At 45.7% G+C, this 21,569-nt stretch overlaps 1 protein-coding gene across 2 annotated transcripts in view; it reads right to left on the reverse strand.

The window, feature by feature from the left end:
- dgkzb (diacylglycerol kinase, zeta b) overlaps positions 1-16,246 on the reverse strand; it is a 49,300-nt gene extending 33,054 nt beyond the window's left edge. The window contains exon 1 of one of the 2 annotated variants that reach the window (XM_030731556.1): positions 15,575-16,246. In XM_030731556.1, the coding sequence (XP_030587416.1) occupies positions 15,575-15,786 (212 nt within the window). In that variant the 5' untranslated portion in view covers positions 15,787-16,246. The remainder of the gene's footprint in view (positions 1-15,574) is intronic. The other variant, XM_030731555.1, reaches the window with a different exon arrangement.
- Between the last annotated feature and the right edge of the window lie 5,323 nt (positions 16,247-21,569).

Genomic DNA, 21,569 nt, shown 5'->3' on the forward strand with positions numbered 1-21,569 from the left:
CACACATTTCTTTAGTAAGTTTGTCTCAAACCGTTTCATCTTTTAATCTGAACCGTCTTCTCTGAAGCATGTTGGCCTGCTCCAATCTTAATAAAGGTTTTATAAATAAAGTTGTACCTCTGTGTGGAAACCTGTATGCTTTGTAGCTTAGATCCTGTCTGCTTCGCGCCACACCCGTGAATAAACCGAGCGCAGCAGCCTCATTGGTCTGAGGATGAAACCAAACAAGCTGCTTTTCCACTGACGGGGTTCTGGTGCCCGTGCTGTTTCCAAAAGAACCGGCGAAAAGCTTAGGAATGGGCCCGCGTTTCCACCGTGCTTGCGAACCGCTCCTTTACGTATGAGTGTGGGCGGGTCCTCGTCTGGATACGGAAGTCGAAGCGCACAAACGTGGGAGAACACGCTCCCCTTTCTGTGCTGCAAATACGTTTTAGGGTCCAAACCAAACTACTGCAGCATCTGTGTGCAGCACAGAGGGAAACACAGACAGAGATTAGAGCAAGACGACAAGTACGCACTTTGTGTCCTTTTATCTGTGATATGAACTGATACAAAGCAGCAAGTTCAGCCTTAGAGCCCAACCTAATTCACAGCCGTGAAAATCGCTTCGCTTTTCTCATGTAATACACATGTAATATGGTAGAAAACTTGATGTTGAGTCGGCAGAGTCACGCCCTTCTGCCGCTTTCATCACGTGTTCTTGGTTCGAGTCCAGCTAGCTTGCGGGAACCGAGTTGAACCCGTTTTTTGGCCGAGCACCGAGAGCGTTCGTGGTGGAAAAACCACCTAACGGTTCAAATACTGGTACCGGAACCCCGTCGCTGGAGAAGCGGCTACAGCAAACTCAGTAATCACCAGCAGACAGAGCGAGCTCCTCCGCGAGCTGCAATAAGCAGCAGGCGATAGTCTGCTGTGACATCATTCAGGTGATGTCATACAGGTGACTCAGGAGGCTAACTGCTGTGGTTCTTTGCTGCCACTTGGGGAACAACAGCAAATGCAGGCAGAAGTGCCATAAAGCTGCATTCTCTCCAACCTCCAGCACGAGACGATGAGCCTACTGCTCACCTGACCTGGAAGCATTTGACGAGCTGCTCCGTTGGCTGCCGGCTTTTCAGTCACACGCTGGCAGCCAGCGAGGGTACCCTAGATAATCCTCCTTTCTGAAACATGGGATGACCCAAAATGAGCGAATGAGCCTGTGAACTTATCAGGAACAAGTTAACAGAGGTCAGGTCAGAGGGTTTCAGGTCTTGCAGGTACGTGACCTCTATCCACGATAGATGTGGTTTAGACGTGTGATGCTACAGGGCCTCGGTCACACAGGCTTAGAGAAAGGGAGGGGAAAAAAAAAAGTTTGTTCCTTGATTGGTTGGTGAGTGGTTGCCCACAGTTTGCATGGAAGATGCCAACTTATCTGCAAACACTCATTTGCTCTCTGAGCAGAAGTGAAACTGTGGAAATGGAGACCGATGGCCTTCAAAGGAAAAGCTGCGCCCTTTGAAACGTCCCGCCTGCAGCAGAGAGGACCAGCTTTTACTTTGAAGGTGAAAGTTTGCGTTTTCCTGTTTCTGGTGTACTTTTTCATGTTTTACCACTGCTTCGCAAATCCTTGCAGTCAAGTCGAAACTGCCTTTTAACCGTGCCAATCTGCGAGCAGCCAAAACAACCACATGGAGGTTTTTGGTATCCTTCACATAGAAATCAGTCCTCACGCTGGTACAAACTGTTCCCATACTGGCAGTAAAAAGTGTTTAATACAGGAACAGGAGATATATGGCAGGAAATAACAGGTTCTACTGTAACAACAAGTTCCTAAATAGAAGAGTGGAAAAATGAAAAAGCAGGAATGTGTCCTGTAATGAGAACACCCGCTAGAGGACAAAAATGACATTTAATGAGTAATCTGCTTCGTTCAGGCAGTGATTTAATGGCGAGGTCGACACAGGGCGCACACAGACACAGACTTTCTACCTGAGGTGGTCCAGCAGATTAAAACAGAGTTCAAAAAGCTTCACAGCCACAAAAGCACAAGAAGCTACGAGAGAAAAAGAGCACGGGCGCAGATACAGACGACAGAGCCGGCACGTTTAGTTTAGTTTAATACAACCTGAGAGGAAGCGTCAGTCAGTCCTGGAGGGATGAAGAGGAGCAACGCACTGAGAGGTAAAGCGAGGGAGGGAGACACTAAGCTGCTGCTGCTGCTTTAAAATAACTCCAACACGCAGCAGCTCAATCTGACCTGAGCGCAGCTTCACGTCACTCTGCGCTGCAGGAGGGACCGAGCGGCCGATCCCAGACCAGCTCGCCCAGCAGCCTTCGCTCATTCGTCCTTTTGTGATCAACTGGAGATGAATGAAGCCGCCGGCCACTCCAACATCCCAGAATACTCTTCATTAGCACTTCAAGGACCGGCAGCTGCTGCATTATGGATCCAATTTAAAAAAAAAAGAAAAACAGGAAGCAGGGCCGCATGTTAATTTGTCCAAGCATTCAGTCTGCTGTGTTCACAGTCATCACAGCCATCTCCTTCCTCTTTGTCTTCATTGTTCCTCCAATGAGTCCCGGCGCCACCGCTAATTAGCCGTCAAATAATCAGATTCTGTTGGTTGGCTTTTGCCGTTTCCAAGCAGTGAGCGTCATGGCAACCTGAGCAATGTCATTTCATTTAAAGGTGAAAAAAAAAAAAAAAAAAAAAAGTTCTGCAAATAAACTTGTGACTCTGAAACCTTCAGGAACCCAAAGTCTGCTGCTTTAAAACGACTCAAAAGCACATCAGAAGGTCGCCCGCTGGTTTCTGGCACCCTGTAGCCCAGCGAGACCCTGCAGCCACCTGTCAGTCAGAGAGGCCACGCCCCTAATAATGCAATGTTATGAAGGAGGAAATTATCCACAGAGACCAAAGCAGTTTCTGTATCAGGCTGTAATCATGTTTATTTCTGCTGGAAAGTTTTAACATGGGAGTCTATGGGGACTGACTCACTGCTGGCGCCTCTGTTGGACGGCAGAGGAACTGCAGCTTTGTGCCTTTTTCAGAAGTTGTTGCTTCATCGGGATTATTCTGTCCTCCAAGCTGGGTTAACAGCCTGCATCACGTCCCGAATGAAGACTGCAAATCTATGGCGTGCCCCTTCAAAAACCTGTCACTGCAGGTTTGTGACGTCTGACGCGTTCCCGTTCTGTGAAGCATTCCTGACTTCCTTCCCGCTGCTACGTTTACATAAGGAGACAGACCTGAAACCTGGAAGAGGCTTAAAAGATCAGCGGCTCCTGCTGTGGCCGGATCATCGACCTGCTCGCTCAGCAGATTACTGACAGTGCTGAGCTCCTCCACCCCTCTCTTACACTTCTTCTTCTCTTGCACTTCTCTGGGAAACACTACAGCTTTTACTGCACTGCATCCTTTCAGCAGCAGCTTCTCAGGTTTGAAATAAACTGTGCAACACCTCCACACATGAGAGGCTGATCCTTTACATGCATAAAGCTGCCAAAAATAGAATAAAACATGGATATATGAATAAATAAATGTGCATATTTAAAAAAATAGTAGCAAGTAGAAACCATGTCTTTACATTTTGTACCTGAAATAGTCACTGTGGTGGGTCCCAAAGTGTGGGCCACAGCCCCCCCAGTGGGTCATGAAGGCACTGCAGGTGGGCCATGAGACATTGTTTCCAGTAAATTAATAAAAACCTCATTTTCACTTTTGTGATTTAAATTACTATTAAACAGACTTAATTAAATTAAGTTAAGGTTTAAAAATACAATTCATCTGCATTTTTTTTAGTTCCAAACTCATTTCCTCCAAATGTTTGGGTTAATCTGCAAAAGTCCATCTTTAATTGGTTGGAGAAATTAGCAGCTCCACAGCACATCATTTAGGTACAGAGCAGTGGCGCTGCCCCCCCCCCCCCCCCAGCAGGGGGGGTCATGACAGGACAATATAAAAATGTCTGATTCATCCTGGTTTTCAAACTTTTTCCATCATGCCCCACTTCGCCGGATGAAATTCTTTTCACGCCCCACCTGAATCGAGGTCTGGGGGGTGGCGAAGAGGCGGCACGACGGCTCTATGCGCATGACACGCATGACGATGGAGAGTTTCGCTAGTTGCCGTGCTAACGTCTGCTAACGTAATTTCCTTGTTTCGCCAGGTTTTCTTCCAGGTCGTTCTTGCCCCCCATGTCATGACCCTGCGCCCCACAGTTTGAGAAACACTGCTTTAAAGATACTTTTTGTAATAACCCTGTGCAAACTTTAAACTCTCCACCAGGGGGCAGACTGTTACCCGCTCTGTAACCTGATGTTTAAATGGTGCAGCTGCTTTTATGTGACGTTCTGCTGTAAAAAGTGATGGCATTCCTCTATCATTTAAACCTGTCGTAGGCCTCAGTGTCATCCGGCTTTACTGAAACTTTCCCATGCAGCTCTGCAGGCTCTGAAAATATTTATGGCGTGGGATGAGGAAGTAAAAAAGTTGTGTAGCCTCAGGTGAAGGTGGGGCACCTGGTTGCCTTGCTCTTATCTGATTGGTTGCTGGGGGTGTTTACGTCTTTAATGGGTGTGAAGCGGAGGATGAAGATGAGGAAGCTGTTTCCTTTATTGCGTCTGAGTCTGTGCAGAAGGTTAAAGAAGCTCAAAAGCTGCACAACCAGATGAAGCAGACCCGTCAAACCACTGTGCTGCCTCCTCTCTGGCCTCTTTAATTCTTAACTCCTCTGTATTGGATTTCCCTTAAATAATGCCAGCGTCCGGCTGCAGGAGCGCCCGCTGCTCCGCTTTCACAGGGAGGAAAACTGACCCAAGACCAGGCGAGAGTGAGCAATCAGCTTTCAGAGCAAGAGGACGGCGAGTAAACTAATTATCTGTGCAGTCTGACAAATCTGATTAATAAAAGCGCTCAGTGCAGCGCGGCCAGCCACATCATCATCCCTCCAACACCACCACTCAGACTCACTTTACTCAGAGAGCAAAGGGAGCTTCTTCTTTCCTCCATCAGCTCAGGAGGCGTTACACTGCTCTCATGTCGCTGTGCTGCCATCGTGTGGTTTGACTCGGCACATTTCTGATCCCACAGCAAATTAAACAACCCCAGGTAACATGAGGTAACGCGCTCACCTGCCTGTAGAAGCGCAGCTGAAATGAGAATGTGAGAGTTTGAGCTCAACGCTGCGTCGCCCTCCTGGACCCGACTATTTATAGAAACAGGGCAGCGAGAGGCAAAGATAGCCCAGGAAATGGGTCTGTGTAATCCCTGGGTCCTGGGACGCACACACACACACACACACACACACACACACACACACACACACACACACAGGACCTCCTCTGATCAAAATCACGTTTATTCCACGACACTTTAGCTCAGCTTCACTCTGACGGAGGCTCCATGGTGAGGCTGAAAGCTGATTTGACGCCGCTTGAACAAAAACACCAAAGAAGCGGAAAACCTGCTCGGAAAAACATCAGAGCAAAGAATTCAGCAAATACTTGGATGTTTCTAATTTTTCCCTCCCAAATATGAATTATGAGTTCATACAACTGCTGCACATTTCTTGGAAAGCTTCATCATCCCCACACACACACACACACACACACACACACACACAGGTGTGATCTCAGTCAGAAGCTCCTCGGCCTCTCCTGAGGTCAAATCTGAAGACCTGATGTTGGAGAGGAGCCACAGCTGCTGCTGGTTTCAGCAGTAACGGCATCACTTTTACTTGAAGGTGAGTGGTCGAGGTTTCTCGTCGGCCTCACTCTTTTTCATATCAGCATTATTCAGCATCTTCCACACAAACCACAGGCAACCGCCACAATCTACTCACAACCAAAGCAATGACTGGGTGAAACTGGTCACGAAGAGTGTGCTGCACCCAAAACCACCCAGTTTCATCCAGCAGCGTCCAGCAAACACTTGCCAACCAAGCCACTGGAAGTTGCCAGATGGTCACCAACTAATCTCTGGGCCAGAATGACCGGGGCCTAAGATAGAGCGGTGCCTGCCCTTCCTGTTTTCAGTCAGTAGCAGCCCAGATGTACACAATGACGTGCTTTCAATGTGCAGAAATGTTTCACCATGAGCAGAAATATATCTGAGCTCTAAACCCTTTGACAACAAAAACTAGTTGATGCATTCTTTTATGATGTTAAAGCAGGAAATCGTAACTCCTAAAACATTCCCAGGTGGGAAAACAAATGGCTGGAAATGCAGTGGTTTCTGGATGTAACCCTGGTTCTATGAGTGTGTTCAGTGGCTGTGGCTCAGGAGGTTCCCCCAGTCTGCATGTCACAGTATCCCTGTGTGTGTGTGTGTGTGGGGGGGGGGTGGGGGGGGGGGGGGGGGGGGGGTGCAGAAAAAAAGCACTTGGACGCATGTGTGTGGGTGAATGAGGCTGAATAAAAATAACGCAGGAAATCCTGCATCATGTGACACATCTGTCTAGCAGAAAAACATCTGTTCTCTCACGGTTACCGTTTATTTGAACCCTCACTGATGTTCACCTGATATTTGCTTTTTGTTTTACTGCATGAAGATTCTGTTTGATTTTGTCTGATTGAACAGTTTTACTCCACAGAGACACCTTGATGCATATATAATTTTTATTCTCACACACATTCATGTGTCAGTACTTTGTCTAACACTCACACTTCAGTGGATGCATCAGGACGAATTCGTGGTTCAGTATCTTGTCCAAGTATTTTACTATTATATTTTTGTTAAGGTTTTTACTCCTTTTTCCATTTTTGAGGAGCCATCTGACTTTCTATAAGCTATTTTTTTTACTGGCTTTACAGCTTTATCTAATCTTCGGTCAGAACAATGGAGGAGCCAGAAAGGAAAAGAAGGAGGATGGAGTCTGTGGGCTGTTTTTGTTGTTCGTCATTGGTTTGCAGCCTGATATCAGTCACATTTCCTGTTCTTCTTGTTTTCAGTCACACTAGAGTCGAGATAAGCGCGATTCCTAAAAATCATCACAGATGTGTGCTGATATTTTCCCAATGTGTGGAAAGTTTTCAGATCGAGCAAAAAGATCTGACGGAAACGCACCTGAGCTGATGTGAACAGGTGACATATTTAAAAGGGCCGAGCTGTGAACCCTTTACACCCCGGCTCTCACATCTGAAGCCAGGACAGGACCTCAAGGTTACTGTGGTGACTCGGGATGAGTTCTTACAGGAGAAAAAGGTTCAACTTTTACATAAAGGCATTTTCACCTTAAACTGAATCAGAAAAGGTACAAACATGTAAACTTTCACCGGCACGCAGGAAACGAGGAGCCTGACAGTCAACGCTTACATGAAAGCTGCTCCCCTGATGAGCCCCCTCCTGAGCCCCCATTCAAAGGTTTACCTTCATACTGAAAAGATTTCCCTTAGTAAACAAATCTGGTGCTTTTTAATTTTTTTCCTGCAGTTTGGAGTAACTTCATGAGACCTCCACATGGAACCTTCAGGGCTGAACTCACACTGAAGCTGTGTTAGAAACTGCAGAGTCTGCAGGCCGGCGCCGTTTCCCCTGAGCAGCATCAGCGTGATGGAGTCTGAATGAGCTGCAGGAGCTGAAACCAGCATGTTTGATCTGGAGGAAACTTCACAAAGTGCATTCTGGGTAGACTCTCAGGGTTCGTATCCCCAGGTTAGAGCATCCGAAAGGTCTCCATTTTACCTCCATTTGAAACCAGGATCATTTTCCAGCTGTGACTCATTCTGGGTCAAAAAGATTCCTCATATAGTCTCAGGAAACGTCTCACTTTTAATCTCATGTTTGATTTTTTTATGATGGTTTCGCAACTTAGAACTTTGTCCACAAAGTTTGGGTTCAATAATCTTTCTGTTTACAAGGTGGGAAATTACTCAGACTCTACGGGGCAGTGACCTGTGTGAGGCCGTAAACAGCTGATGAGGTATGTGGAGGATGACAGACGTCCAAACTGTTTTGTCTCTGGAGTACTAACCCCCTTTGTTCCCGTCCAATCAGATCAGAGGAGGAGATCTGAGAGGAAGATCGGTCTGACAGACGCAGCTCGGGGCACACAAAACAGCCAGGCCGGTTTCACTGATGGAAAGCACACCCGTCTGGCCCCGCCTCCGTCTGTGATGTCACAACAGGTGTTTTCCATTATCAGAGGTGAAAAGGGAGCGGTGATGTCACAGACGGGGGCGTGGCCTGGGTGTCAGACTGCAGTGAAACAGAATAGGAGACACCTGAGAAACAGGAGAGCAGCAGTCGTGTAACTCAGCACATTGGAGCTTTAAGGTTGGGTCTGGGTTAGAGGAGGATTAGGAAAGGTCAGGTTTACGCTGAGGTTAGGATATATCCTGGTTCTTTTCTCAGTGAATGTTAATAATCACCGTTATAAGTACAGTTTACTGCACGAACACGTCTAAATACTGATCCGCAAACACAGATAAAAACTGTAGCTTATTTTATCGACACAAAGATAGAACTAATAAATCCCAACTGTAGGATCACCTCAGATCATTCTGTTCATTTACTTTGTGCCACTGCTGAATTATACTGTATTAGATTGTATTATTCTGCCCACCCCCTTCACAGCAGCACACACACTCTGTGGAGTTATTTATGAGCGCCGTTAGAAGTGGATGCACACTCGAAGGTTTAAAAATGAAGCAACAGAAATGTTTTTACTCTCTAAATTCTGTTAAAAGGATTTTAAACATTAAAAGTTTCAGTTTGTAAAATGACCCAGAGCTTCTGAGGACAGCAGAAGGAACGAGAATTTGATTACAGCAAATACATAAATGTGAGGAGCTCTAAGCTCTAACATGTTGTGCTGTCTTATACACGATGGGCCTTCAGGGGTCATCACAGTGCCTCCATCTCCCCCCATCCCAGCATCCTCCTGTGTCACACCAACCCTCTGCATGTCCTCCTTCACTACATCCATGAACCTCCTCTGAGGTCTTCCTCTGCTCCACCTTCAGTATCTCCACCCACATGTCCAAACCATCTCAGCCTCTCTGACCCTGAGCTGTCCCTCTGATGGACTCATTTCTAATCCTGTCCGTCCTGCTCACTCCCAGTGAAGATCTCAGCATCTCCATCTCTGCCTCCTGTCTTTGTGTCAGTGCCACCGTCTCCAAACCATCACAGCAGGTCTCACTGCCATCCTGGAAACCTTCCCTTTCACTCGCCTCCACCCGCTCCACCCTGCCTGCACTCTCTCCTTCCCCTCTCTTTGGATGGTTGACCCCAGGTATTTAAACTCATCCACCTTCATTCCCTCTGCTGCTCACATGCTCACCTTTCCACCTGCCTCCCCCTCATTCACTCATTCTGTCAGCACACTGGCTCATGTCTCCCTGTGGCTTCATTATACATTAATATGAATTTAACAGAAATTAAGTTGCATGACCTCAAACTGTAATGACATTGCCTTGAAATTTAGTTTTTACTCTTTATTTTTAGTTTTAAGTCAAAATAAGTCACAAATAAAGTCATTATGCAGTTTATAATACATAAATGGATCTCACTGATTCATCAGACACTGGTACAAACAGACTTTACTACAACATGACGGAAAACAAATGCGCTCATAAAGCAGTTTTTATTTTCCCGACAGAAGCTGGTTTGATGACGCCCGTCCGGCCCGCTCGCCGTGGCCTGAATCAGATCCCATAAACTGCTGTGACCTTTGAGAATTCACCGTCACACTGCAGAGTAAACACGGTGAGCTGCTGCAAACCCACAATAACCAAACCTGCAGTCTGAAAGCAGAAGAGCCGAAATGTCTGGATGAAGCCCTTCATGCTCCAAAATGGGAGCTGGAATTTAAAATATTAGAAATATATCTCATCGCTTCAACAGCAAAGATTTGTTGCATCATAATTTTTCCATTAAATGAGGTCTTCTTTAATTTTTTTTTTTAACATTTGGTTCAGATCTGCATATGAAGGCCTTCACACTTCCTCTGTGATTTAATGGAAAACTATAGAAAAGTTGGCGTAAACTAAAATAAATTAAGATGAAGGACAGAGCACGGCCTCTTTGACAGGTGCAACTATCCAACAAATTCCCAGTTAATTAAAAACATGAAACTAAACGATGTGGAGGAAAACCTGGAGCTCTTACATCTTCCAGCAGAGGCTCCACGGTCCACCTCTGAGGTTTTAGGTTCTGAAGGTGTATTTCTGCTCAAACCTGAACTTAAGGTTTGCAGGAGAGCAGACAAGACATCCAACACCTCACCTGTTCAGGAGCAGGTTATCTTCAGTATCGAGTCTCTGCTGGGGGAACCTGTTTGATATGTGCGGCTTGTTAAACCGTACTTTACTAAAACCACTGAATGAAGCTCGGCTGTGACGTTACAGCACAGCGACCGTTTTGTGCAGAAGTCACACGATGCATTAAAATGCCCGTTTTTATGTTCAGGAGCAGGTTATGAAGCAGAGAGCCCAGATTAACCCTCCGTGTGATACCGCTTCTCTCTGACTGGGGTTTTAGGCTTTATTGAGCCAGCTAACACAGAGGAAGCCTGGCTTTGTTGAACACCCCTCTGTTAAGCCTCAGCAACGATGACAGATTTGACTCACGTAGACTTGACTCAGGAGTTATTTTTATTTTTATTTAAGATGATTTTACTAGTGGACAATCCCCTTACTCTTATTTTGAAAGTTCAGATGCTGATAATGAGACCAGTCCTTCCTGTCTTGTGATGAAGTCGCTGTCTGACAGACTCCTCCTCCTCCACGGTGGACTGCAGGAGGTGATGGTGGTCCTAGCTCTGTTCTGGAGGGTCCCTGCAAACAGAACCTGCAGCAGTGGGGACCTGGCTGATGAGCTCACTGACGTGGTCCAAGATGGATGAGAGGAGAGTTGGTGGAGGAGCAGCTGATATTTGCTCCACCGTGTATTACCACAAAGTTTATATACTGAATTGTATGAATATTGTGGCTTTTTTATTTGCATCTTCTTACATTTTCAATCATAGAAGAAAAACATCAGCAGTGCCGTCCTTTAAAGCCCTTTGCTGTTTCCAGAGAGGTGGATGAGGAGGAGGAGGAGGAGGAGTCCACCATCCTCCACCCTCCATCTCCTCCTCTCTGCTCCCCTCTCATCTGTCCTTGGAGAGCTGCAGATTGATTCCTCTCCTCCTCCTCCGGAGTGAAGCACTCCCACCAGGCCCTAAAAATGACCTCTTTTAATTAATTGCTCTGCCAATCCATTAATAGCAGCTATAATTAGAGGGCCATGGGAGATCATGGGAGATTAAACGGACCACCTGACTGAACTTGAATCTGCACTTGTTACCTTTTTATTCACAGGCGGGCGTATCCAGCTTTTTCACTTCAAAATAAAAGCACCTGAACCGCACTAAAACAATCGGCTGCTTTCTTTTTGCTTTATGCTCTGAGCGTCTCCTGTGTGATTTCTGTGATGCAGCTGCACTTTGTCTGATTTGATCTTCATAAAAACGTGAACATTTTCCCTGAAACTTGTGTAACAGGGCGGAGACGACGCTGACTAACGCACACGCTGATGCGTTACTCAGAGATCACAGCAGATCTAAGAGGAAGTCCGAAGGCTGGAAACATCCACATGATGCATGTCCTCGATGTGTCGCGTTTACTGGAGGTACAGCGGCATGTTTCCACGGGTCAATGTGGGTCACTGATGAACCAACCGTCCAGGTGATTCATTCTGTTACTAAAAATATATCAGCAAGCACTTCCTGTTAAAACGTAGGCGTCCAAAACCTGGAACAATTCGGTTTATTATCGAGGGTGAGAAAAGGCACGTTTCCTGCCTGACCCCGACGCCTACATTACCCACAATGCAACCGAGCAGAGTTATTAGACCACTGCCCTAACATTTAAATATAACAAAAGGCGGCACAATCAATGCGAAAAACATTACTCCCGCTCTGATTGGTTTATATGTATTAAATGTGGGCTGCCCCTCAGCAGGCTTCCAGAAAGCAGCCAGCAGTCAGCTTCATCCTCAGATATGCATTTAAAAAAAGACTAAATGTAATTGTGTCGCGTTACAGTAAATTTTATAAATATTACATTTCATGTAATTTTTTGGACTATTTTACAAAGTCGTCTGTGAGCAGCTCTCTTCAACAAGCGGCTGTTTGATCTGAAACTTCTGCTGGAAACATCCTGAGATCATCCAGGCTGCTCATTTCCAGCTCCACGTTTCTATTCTTGGACTCTATTAAAGTTCAGAAAAACCCTTCTTTACCCAACCCTCAGTTCATCCTCTGTCTGAAACAAGCTGTTCTGGCTACTCCCCCTTTAAAAGCCACTTTGCTCTGATTGGCTGCCCCTCGCTGCATCTTAGATGACCATATTAGTGATCGCTCTGTGACATCACAGAAATCTGTGAGTAGAAAAAACTGTGATAAACAGTTAGAGCGGTCTGCAGCCCGAGCTTTGGGCGCATACACTAACGTTTAAGATGAATGTCCAGCACTGGAACAGGACATATATGACAGGAAATAGACCGGGCCCTCTTTAAACATCAGACTACACTGACTCATGTCCGTCTATGTCAGCTCCCACGCATCAAAACCAACGACGTGAGCTTCCTGCATCGTTCCTCCTCACCTTCACCTTTTAGGCTACAGGTATAAAGTAAATGTAAAGGAGGCTTTAGCTACGAGAGCAGCTCTGCATGACTCACAGTTCAGAAAAGGTTCACTGAGTCTAAACGAGCAGCAAAAACATATTTTAAAGGATGTAAAAAGTTCCGAAATGTTGATCGAGCTAACGTACTCAAACCTGTAACAATTTAGGGTTGAACTGCATGAAGTAGCAAATATATGAGGGGACCTTAGTTTTGAATGATTTCTGTTGTTACTGATTGATTTACAGATTGATCATCATTAGTGTTCAGATGCACGACAGATCGAATGAACTGCAGCACCGCGTTTGTATCCGACCTGTCGGAGACGTTTCCTCTGCAAACCTAAAGACTGAAAAGAGAAACACTCCAAGATCAGAAGTGACAGAAAAAAAATGATGAAACTGCACCCGGTGAGTTTCACTATCATTTCTGAGCTTGTCGCTTCGCTGCTGCTTTACATGTTTAAAACCACAAAAAAAAAAAAAACCAAACTGAAATTATGAAGGGACTCTGCCAGCAGCTCCACACAGATTCTTTACTTTCGGCTGCCGTGTGACGCCTCACTTCCTGTGCAGAGGCGTGAACAGGTTCAGGAGCTCTGAATGAATCAAGATTAATTCCTCTAATCAGTGAATCATCACACCGTCTGAAACTCCTGCAGCAACATCTGGACGAGCGCCACGGCCCCAGGGGTGAAAACCACAAAAACAGAGAAAACATGAGCTCTGGATGATTATCAGATCAGTGGAAAAATGTCTTTATGCCCATTACAACATCACAAAAGCAGAAAAAGACTTTAGTTCATTAGAACAGCGTGCTGCAGCTGACCCATCTCTTTCTTCTAAATGATTTCTTTATTTTAACTTGTTTTTATCTTTGAAGATCTGAATCTAACACGAGTCCTCCTCGACTCATCGCATTTTCATCAAGCATCAAACAAACTGCATCGCCGAGGAAAAAACTGTTTGAATGGGCTTTGGTTGAAGAGCTGAAACTGCTTTGGTTAGTTTAGGAACACGTCTCATTTCATCCAACCGACAGAGAAAACCAACCGAGATGATTCACCGATTATTGAAGTAATTCATTTCATACATTTAGCTTTAAAATTGTTTTTCCATTTATCTGGTAGGAAGTCCAGACATAAGCTGGGTTTTATTTTGAAAGGAATCTCTTCTCGGTGACTCAAACACACTTGGTCACATTAGAAGATGTGAATTACTCGAGCGTCCTGAAGAAGCAGACGACACTTTGTGGCAGTTTGGTGAATTATCCTGAGATCACAGGCTGTTTGCTCATGGAGACGTGGAACAGAATAACTGCTGGAAAGCTGCTTAAAAACTACCAAAACTGTCAGACTGACTGACTTTAACTGAAGAACCTCTTTATCCCCGAGGCCGCGCACCGCCCTGCAGCACGTCAGACTTTTTCAAACCTGCAGCTACGACTGCGCCTCTCATTTAGTGTCTCTCTGATGATGAGAAGCAAACCAGACACCCACTCCGGCAGACCGGAGCTCAGCTCAGAGTTCATCCGTCCAGCGGTTTGATTTCAGGCTCAAACTCCTGCTGAGAACATCTGTCTGAGTTTCAGGGCGACACAAAGATAACACAAAGGGACCTGACACAGGTTAAAGAGCTGCGAATGAGTGAAAGTGGTAGGAACAACGTCTCGGTGTGCAAGTCACCGGCACAACTTTGTGTACGTTTGTGCAGTCGGTTCAGCTTTCAGTACTGAACTGAATATGTATGGAAATCTCTGAGGGAGGCGTACTCCGGATTTTTCCAGTGAAAAATCACTCGTTTTAAATCTGCCATTTGCACTTTCATCGGTTCATTTTCTTAATGGATCAGTTTTAATGCTGCATTTGATTTCTGCTGTGACACACTTCATTCAAAAACCTTCAAAAACCTGAATTAACTCTGAAACAGAGCTGCGGGTGATTCCTGCGGCTCCAGATCGACAGCCATTAATTAGCTGTTTTGATTTTAAAAATGTGATTTTGATCGTTAAACAAGAAAAACTGATCAAAAATGAAATGACGTTTCATCACTGAGCTGCAGCTGCGAGATTTTAGATAAACGAAGAATCAGATTTTCATCCAACGTGCGGAGAAGCTGCGGCATCGATGGAAAAACTGCACAAATCTGAACGGCCTTTAGGAGAAAAGAGCTGAAACGGGTTTAAACCAACAGGCCAAAACCCAAAGAGATCCTCACTTTAATATCAGCACCCTGGAAAATCTCACAGAAGCATTTCTAACTGAGAAGTTGCTGAAATGATTTGTGAATTTTTAAAAAGTGCAGATTAATTTTCAGTTTTTGATGAGCTGGTTAATCGACTAATCTCGGGGTTTGCTGCGGGGTTTCTTATTCTGGGATTACTGCACAGGACACGCGGCGATATGAAACCCCCTGGATCTCAAATCCTGGGGTTTGCAACCACAGCAGGCGTATGAGCGTGGGAGCTTAGGAAAGACAAAAACCTGAAGCGCAAAGATGAGCCAGAGACTCTCCATCAGTGAGAAGGCAGCAGAGGAAGAGGGTGGATGAGATTTTTATCAGATCATTTAAACTCTCGCAGATCAATACCAGCCTCCAAAATCAATGAGGATGCCGCGTGGAGCTTCTGCCTGGAAGCTTCAAAGGTTAAAGTGCAGGATTTTTATCTGATGGTTATTTTGAATGTTACTCAATCAACTTTTAGGTCTTTAGAAGGTTAGAAAACAGTGAAAAATGGCATCAGAGTGATTCTGTGAAGCTGGTCTGATTTAGTCTACACCGGGTCTTCTGATTGGCTCTCTGAGTGTCACTGAGAGCAGCTGCTAATGTTTCTGTTCGGCTGTGTTTTTGAACACTGTCGATAGTTTCTTGTTATCTGAGCTGAGCAAAGAAAACTTTGTTGTACTTGTCTTCTTCATGCATGTGGCCGCCTCTGCTCACCTGGAGGCGCATGTGTGGAGCAACAGGAGGAGACACTCACCTCCTTCTGCAGAAGATCCTCAGACCTGTGAAGGTCCTGCTGTTCTGCTGGCAGGGGGGGGGCGGGGTCGCCGGGGGGAGCTCGGCGTTGGAGGCTGAGGAGGTGGAAGTGGAGGTGGAGGAGGAGGGCTCCTCTCCTCCATCCTGCAGCGAGGCGCTGAGCAGAGCGGGCTGCTCCTCCTCCTCCTGCGGCTGCTGCTGCTGCTCCTCCATGCTCGGTGCTCACTGCTGCTCTGGGATCAGGCGCTCCGAGCTGCAGCCGGCCATCGTGACAGCTGCTTAACTTTCCACGCACAACTTTCCACCCTCTCAAACACAGGAAGTGCTTCAGCTGCAGACCTTCCGCACGTTTCCTCTGAGCAGGAGGAAGCAAAATTCAACTGTGCTCTTTGTGAAAGAAGAAGGGAGGTGGGGGAGAGGAGGTGAGGGCAGCTTTACTCTAAACTTCCTTCCTTCCTCCTTCTAACCCTCGCAGTCCGAGGAAGCCTCTCTGCTCTCCTCTGAACACAGCTCCATATCCAGGAAGTTTGACAGAGACACACAAAGCCTTCAGTGTAGAAGGAGCTCCTCCTCCTCCTCCTTCTCTCCTTTTCCTCCTCTGCTGACCTGTTGCTGCTCCTCTTCTCAGTTTGGCTTCCTCTCCGCGGAGTCGCGTCTCTGCTGCCGCTCTGCTCTCTTCTCTTTACTTTTTATCTCAGCTCTGTGGCTCTCCCTCTCCTTTCCCTCTGTCCCGCCCACTCCCCGGCTTCCTGCCTCTGATTGGCTGAGGAGAGAGAGGTGAGTGCTTTTGCCACCTGCTGGCGCTTCAGCCACTGTACAGCTGTTCAAAAAAGAGAGGTGGGGGGAGGAGGTGGGAGGAAATGAACTCATTTTTTCCTCTCCAGCAGCAGCAGCAGCAGCTGAGGACAGGGCACACTCCTTCGTCTTCTTCTTCTGCTTCTTCTTCTTCTTCCGTTATAACCGAAACAAAAACAGGCAGAAGAAGAAGTCGGCCGGTCTGAGATGCCAAACATGAACATATTGTGATCATGAGAGCTTTTTGCTGCTGCCTGCCTCTCACTTAGATCACATTTCTGAAGCGCTTCTCGGCAATGTGCTCCCCTCCCACATATAGGTTTTACATAAAGATTGTGAAGCAGCCCACACCGAGCGGAGCGAGCGAGAACGTACCGCAGTGAAGCAGAGGTCGCACAGCCACGGCGAGGCCCACGCACAGTTCTCCACCACGTGCACGCGGCGGCTTCATCCCCTGGGTTCCCGCTCCGAGGTGCAACTGCAGGATGAGCCGGGTTATTTTTGACAGCCAATTAAAACGGAGGTGCAGCGGGCAAGAGGACGGCTGCTGAGATTAAAAAAGACCCGTTTGAAGATGAATAACACCCCCCATCTCTGCACCATGCTTTACAGAAACCTTATTTTTAGACTGATTTTTTTAAGCTTTACTTGCTAAAACTTGTTTTTAATTCTCTAAATAAATCTTCATTAAAGGAAGCATGGGTGCACACCTCCTGCCAATAAAAACATGGCCCAATGAGGCACCTGGGAACCTGGAATTTCTGATTTTCCTGTTTGGGAACTTGGACAAACCTCATCATTTCATAAAAAAGTTTGATTCTCGAACCAATAAGATATTTGAAAAGGCACTCTTTGCTTATATTTTTAATTGATCACTGGCTCATTTTCATCTGCAGTTTGATGCTATTTATACAAAGTAAAAGAAAACCAAAAAAAGCATGTATGTATAGACAAGAGCCAAAGCATTTTGGCGTGAAGACGTGATCAGGACAACCTGCTGGAGTTCAAACTGAGCATCAGAATGGAGAGTAAAGGTGATCTAAGTGACTTTGAGCGTGGCATGGTTGTTGGTCTGAGTGTTTCACAAACTGCTGATCTGCTGGGATTTTCCCACACAGCATCTCTGAGGTTTACGGGGAAGGTCTGAAACAGGGAAAATAATCAGTGAGCAGCAGAAGACACCTCACTGCTGTCAGAGGTCAGAGGACAAAGGCCAGTCTTCAGGAACAGTTCTCCAGGCTTCTTGAAGGACATCCAAAGCTCTTCTTTGGATGTTTCTGCCTTTGGTTCTGTTCCCTGTCAGGATGATCTGCTTCAGTAATGCTGAGGTCGGGGCTCTGGGGAGGACCTGATAGTGTTCACCTGTGTGTTTTTATGTCCAGATGCTTTTACCGCACTGGCAGTGTGTTTGGGATCATTGTCATGCTGAAAAATTAAGCTGCTGCAAAACAGAAGCTTTCCAGATGGTGCTGCATGGTGGATCAAAATCTGATGGTGTTTTTCTGTGTTCATAATTCCATCAGGTTTGATGAGATCTCCAACACCGCCTGCTGAGATGCAGCCCAAACCATGACAGAGCCTCCACCGTGTTTCACAGACAGCTGCAGACACTCAGTGTTGGACCTCTGCTGACCTCCTCCGTACATACTGACGATGGTTTAATCCATCAAACCTGCTGATAATGCTTTTCAGTGCAGTTCTGGTGTAATGTGGCAGACCTCAGCCATTCCTCCCTGTTTCCCTCCCTAAAGAATGGCTTCCTGACAGCCGCCCTTCCACTGAGACCATTTCTGATGAGGCTTCAGTGAACAGGAGATGGATCAGCTGAAGGTCCAGATGATCTCTCAGGTTCTGTGTCAGGTCTTTGCTGGATTTGTTCCTGTTTCTCAAGGACATGACTTTCAGATCCTTTTCATCTGTTGCAGAGAATTTTTTAGGCCTCACACTTGTTCTTCTGTCCTCCACGTGTCCCACTTCCTCAGACTTTTTAAGGACACTCTGACCACCATGCTGAGAGATGCCAAGTTTGCAGCTAACAGCTCTTTGGGAATCAGCTTGTTGGTGCAAAAATCCTATTTTATGCTGTCAGACTGAGTTATCTTTGACATTTTTCATAGATTCAACTAAAGAAATGGGAACAAATGTGTTTCTGTGACAGGCTGCTGGTAACAAAGAACCTAAAGACAGGTTAAAACTTGTTCTTTGCTCAGTTTTCTGTTATGTGTCGACACAACTCTGGTTCATCCCTTGAGTTAGGAGCCTTTTTATGCTCGAATGATTCATCGGTCAGAGTTAAACAGCTTAAACAAAACAACAGTCCTCTGAAAATGCTCAGGTCCAAGGACTGGACTGGAAATAAGTGAAAAAGCAGCCAATGTCCAAAGAAAGCTGGAGAATTGTTGTTCAAGACCACTTTAAAAATCTGTCTCCCTGGAGGCAAAATACTAAGAAATGAGGGGTGGCTCAAGACTTTTGCACAATATTGTATTTACTATAAAATTCTTTAAACATAAAAGTAATTGGAAGTCTTTTACTGTGGTATACTATATCAAGTTCAAACTGAACAGCTGAGTATAACTCGTCTTAGGTAAAACAGGACATGATGCTTTGATGTTTGCCTCCAAAAATGAGTGTCCTAAAAAATACCCTCTCTCTGAAACATTAAACCAGCAGACCAGGCCATTTATAAGCAGTTATAGCTATAGTTCAAAGTTCAGTGTGAACACTTATGAGGGACTCCTGACCTGGAAAAGATGAGCCGACCCATCCTCCAAAGCAAAAAAACAAAAGGCTGCAGAGCTGCTGTTGAGTCTGGAAAAAACAGAGCTGTGAGGGTATGAAGTTATGGAGAGTGGACATACTGCATAATGACATAATTATCATGGACTGTGCAGGAGATAACAAAATAACAATAACAAAAGAGTGTCTTTAATTATAAACGGGAAGTCTACAAAAAACCACCTGAGCCAAACAGGGTGCACCGTGAAGGCTGAGCTACATCACACAGCAGGAGATGAAACTGACGCAAAGCACCAAGAACCAAACCTCAAAGTAAAATAACCAAACGGAGGCCAAACCTCACCCGAATACCTGAACTCCACCAGATCAACAGGAGAGGAAAACACAAAGAGACCGAAGCAGGAGCCGAGAGGGAAACACAGAAGGAACTAAACACTAATCCCAAACTCAGAGCTGAGCCTAAACAAAGACCACGGCGTCAAAACCGAGAAAACCATCGAGGAGAGGAAAACAGGAAGTGATCACAGATGTACCTGAAAATACTCAACACGAACGAACTCAAAGGTGAACACAGGGACAACAGCAGACACCAACGGGGGAGGAAACAGGGAAGCTAGTAAAATAATGGCAGAAAACCCGAAATACACAAAACTGAAACCCAGATACCAGAAAGGACCAATAACATGAATCCAGAACTCAGTCAGTGGAAAACCCGAAACCCAAAAACATGAAAGATGAAGGACTCAAAAACAGCAAACTCCATACACACTGACAAACACACAAGCCAAAACTCAACCATGATAAAAACCCGAGGACTCAAACCCAAACCCCAGCTCCAAGACCAGGACCCTGACATGAATGACCTGCCGGTACATCCAGAGGTCGTGTTTCTAAGCCGGGGGGTAATCTTTCTTATAAAAAACAGATTTAGATCCACTTCTGGGACCGAACCGCCCTTCAGTCCACAAAGAAACCAACTTCTAAAGAACAAAGATGAATAAATTCAGTGTCGGCATCCGGCCATGCTTGAAAAGGATGACTTAAGAGATTTTGCAGAATTCGAGGTTAGTCGTGATATGAAGATGATACCACAGTGAAGTACAGCACTTCTACAGTTTTGGACATGAACACACGAGCACAGGGAAGATGGAGGATGAGGATTAATCTCTTCTCAGTGAAAGTTCATGTTGAACGCCATCATCATGGCGGGAAGAAGATGCCGAGCACGGACCACCCTTCAACCATGAGAAGGTCTGAGATGATCCACCCGCAGCGTGAGGTCAGTCATTAATGTGTAGCTGGCGGTTTGGATACCTCGCTGACCTCAGCTGACCTGGAAACAGGGTCAGTCCTTCATCACCTCTCAGGGCTTTAGATCAAATGACGCACAGTTTCAGGAACCTCCACGAGGACGATGCTGACATGAGACAAGTTTTCTGTTTCTATATTTGTGTCTTTTTTACCCTGATTTTATTTGTTAGGATCAGTGTCCAGCCTTGGTAAAGACCGCCAGGATCTGTGTATATCTGTGTTACACCAGAGGCAGAAGAAGTACTCACGTGTACGCCGCGGCGCTCCACGATGAAGTCAGCTCTACGCTGTCGCTGAGGCAGCAGGTCAAACGAAGGATGACTTAAAAAGTGTGTCAGAATCATCAGACTGACTTGTATCTGACATTACATCATTATTATGACTCATCGTCATCTAACGGAGACGTAAGACTCATTAATTTACAGCTATGACTTATTATCTCTGTGACTTCTGAAATTATGGCTCGCTCACTGCTTCTCAGAATTTTAAATTACTGTCTCTTTCTTATGGGACACTTATTCATATTTATGTCTTACTGTCTTATTTCTATTGTAATGTATTTGCTTCTAATTTTGGCCTGTCTGCTAGTACTGCATATTTCTGACCTTGTATGTTGAAATTATGACATTCCAGCTCATAATTATGGCTTTATATATTACACTGAGGAGCATCTCATATATCCGACTGACTGATTGACATGTCATCATAAAAACTTTGCATCTTTACATTGTGAGGAACTTTCTCATAATTACACTTCATTTTTCATCATTCCCCACATGTTGAAAACTGAGTTGTAGCTTTCTCGATCAGGTGTGTTTACTTTTTTTAATAGATGTCAAACTTCTGATGGATTTCTTCCAGCTGGACGTTGGTGGAAAACAGCAGCGTGCTCTCACTCATCTGTGTGAGGCACTCCAGGTTCATCTGTTCAAATGGGCCTTTAAAGAAAGCATCAGGGCCAGCATGCTTTCATATCGACCACCTTCAGATCAGCTGCTGTGGTCTGAGTGATCCTCAGGGCTGCTCCTCTTCCTCTTCCTCGCTTGAAGCTCTTGCTGAGAGCACTGCTGCTGTTATCTAACTGTGGAGGCCACGCTCTCAGCTCAGCGCTCGAGTGAACGTCAGTGATGCTCAGCCTGAAATGCTTTTGC

This window comes from Archocentrus centrarchus, chromosome 6 (genome assembly GCF_007364275.1).
Source record: "Archocentrus centrarchus isolate MPI-CPG fArcCen1 chromosome 6, fArcCen1, whole genome shotgun sequence".
Classification (NCBI taxonomy): Eukaryota; Metazoa; Chordata; class Actinopteri; order Cichliformes; family Cichlidae; genus Archocentrus; species Archocentrus centrarchus.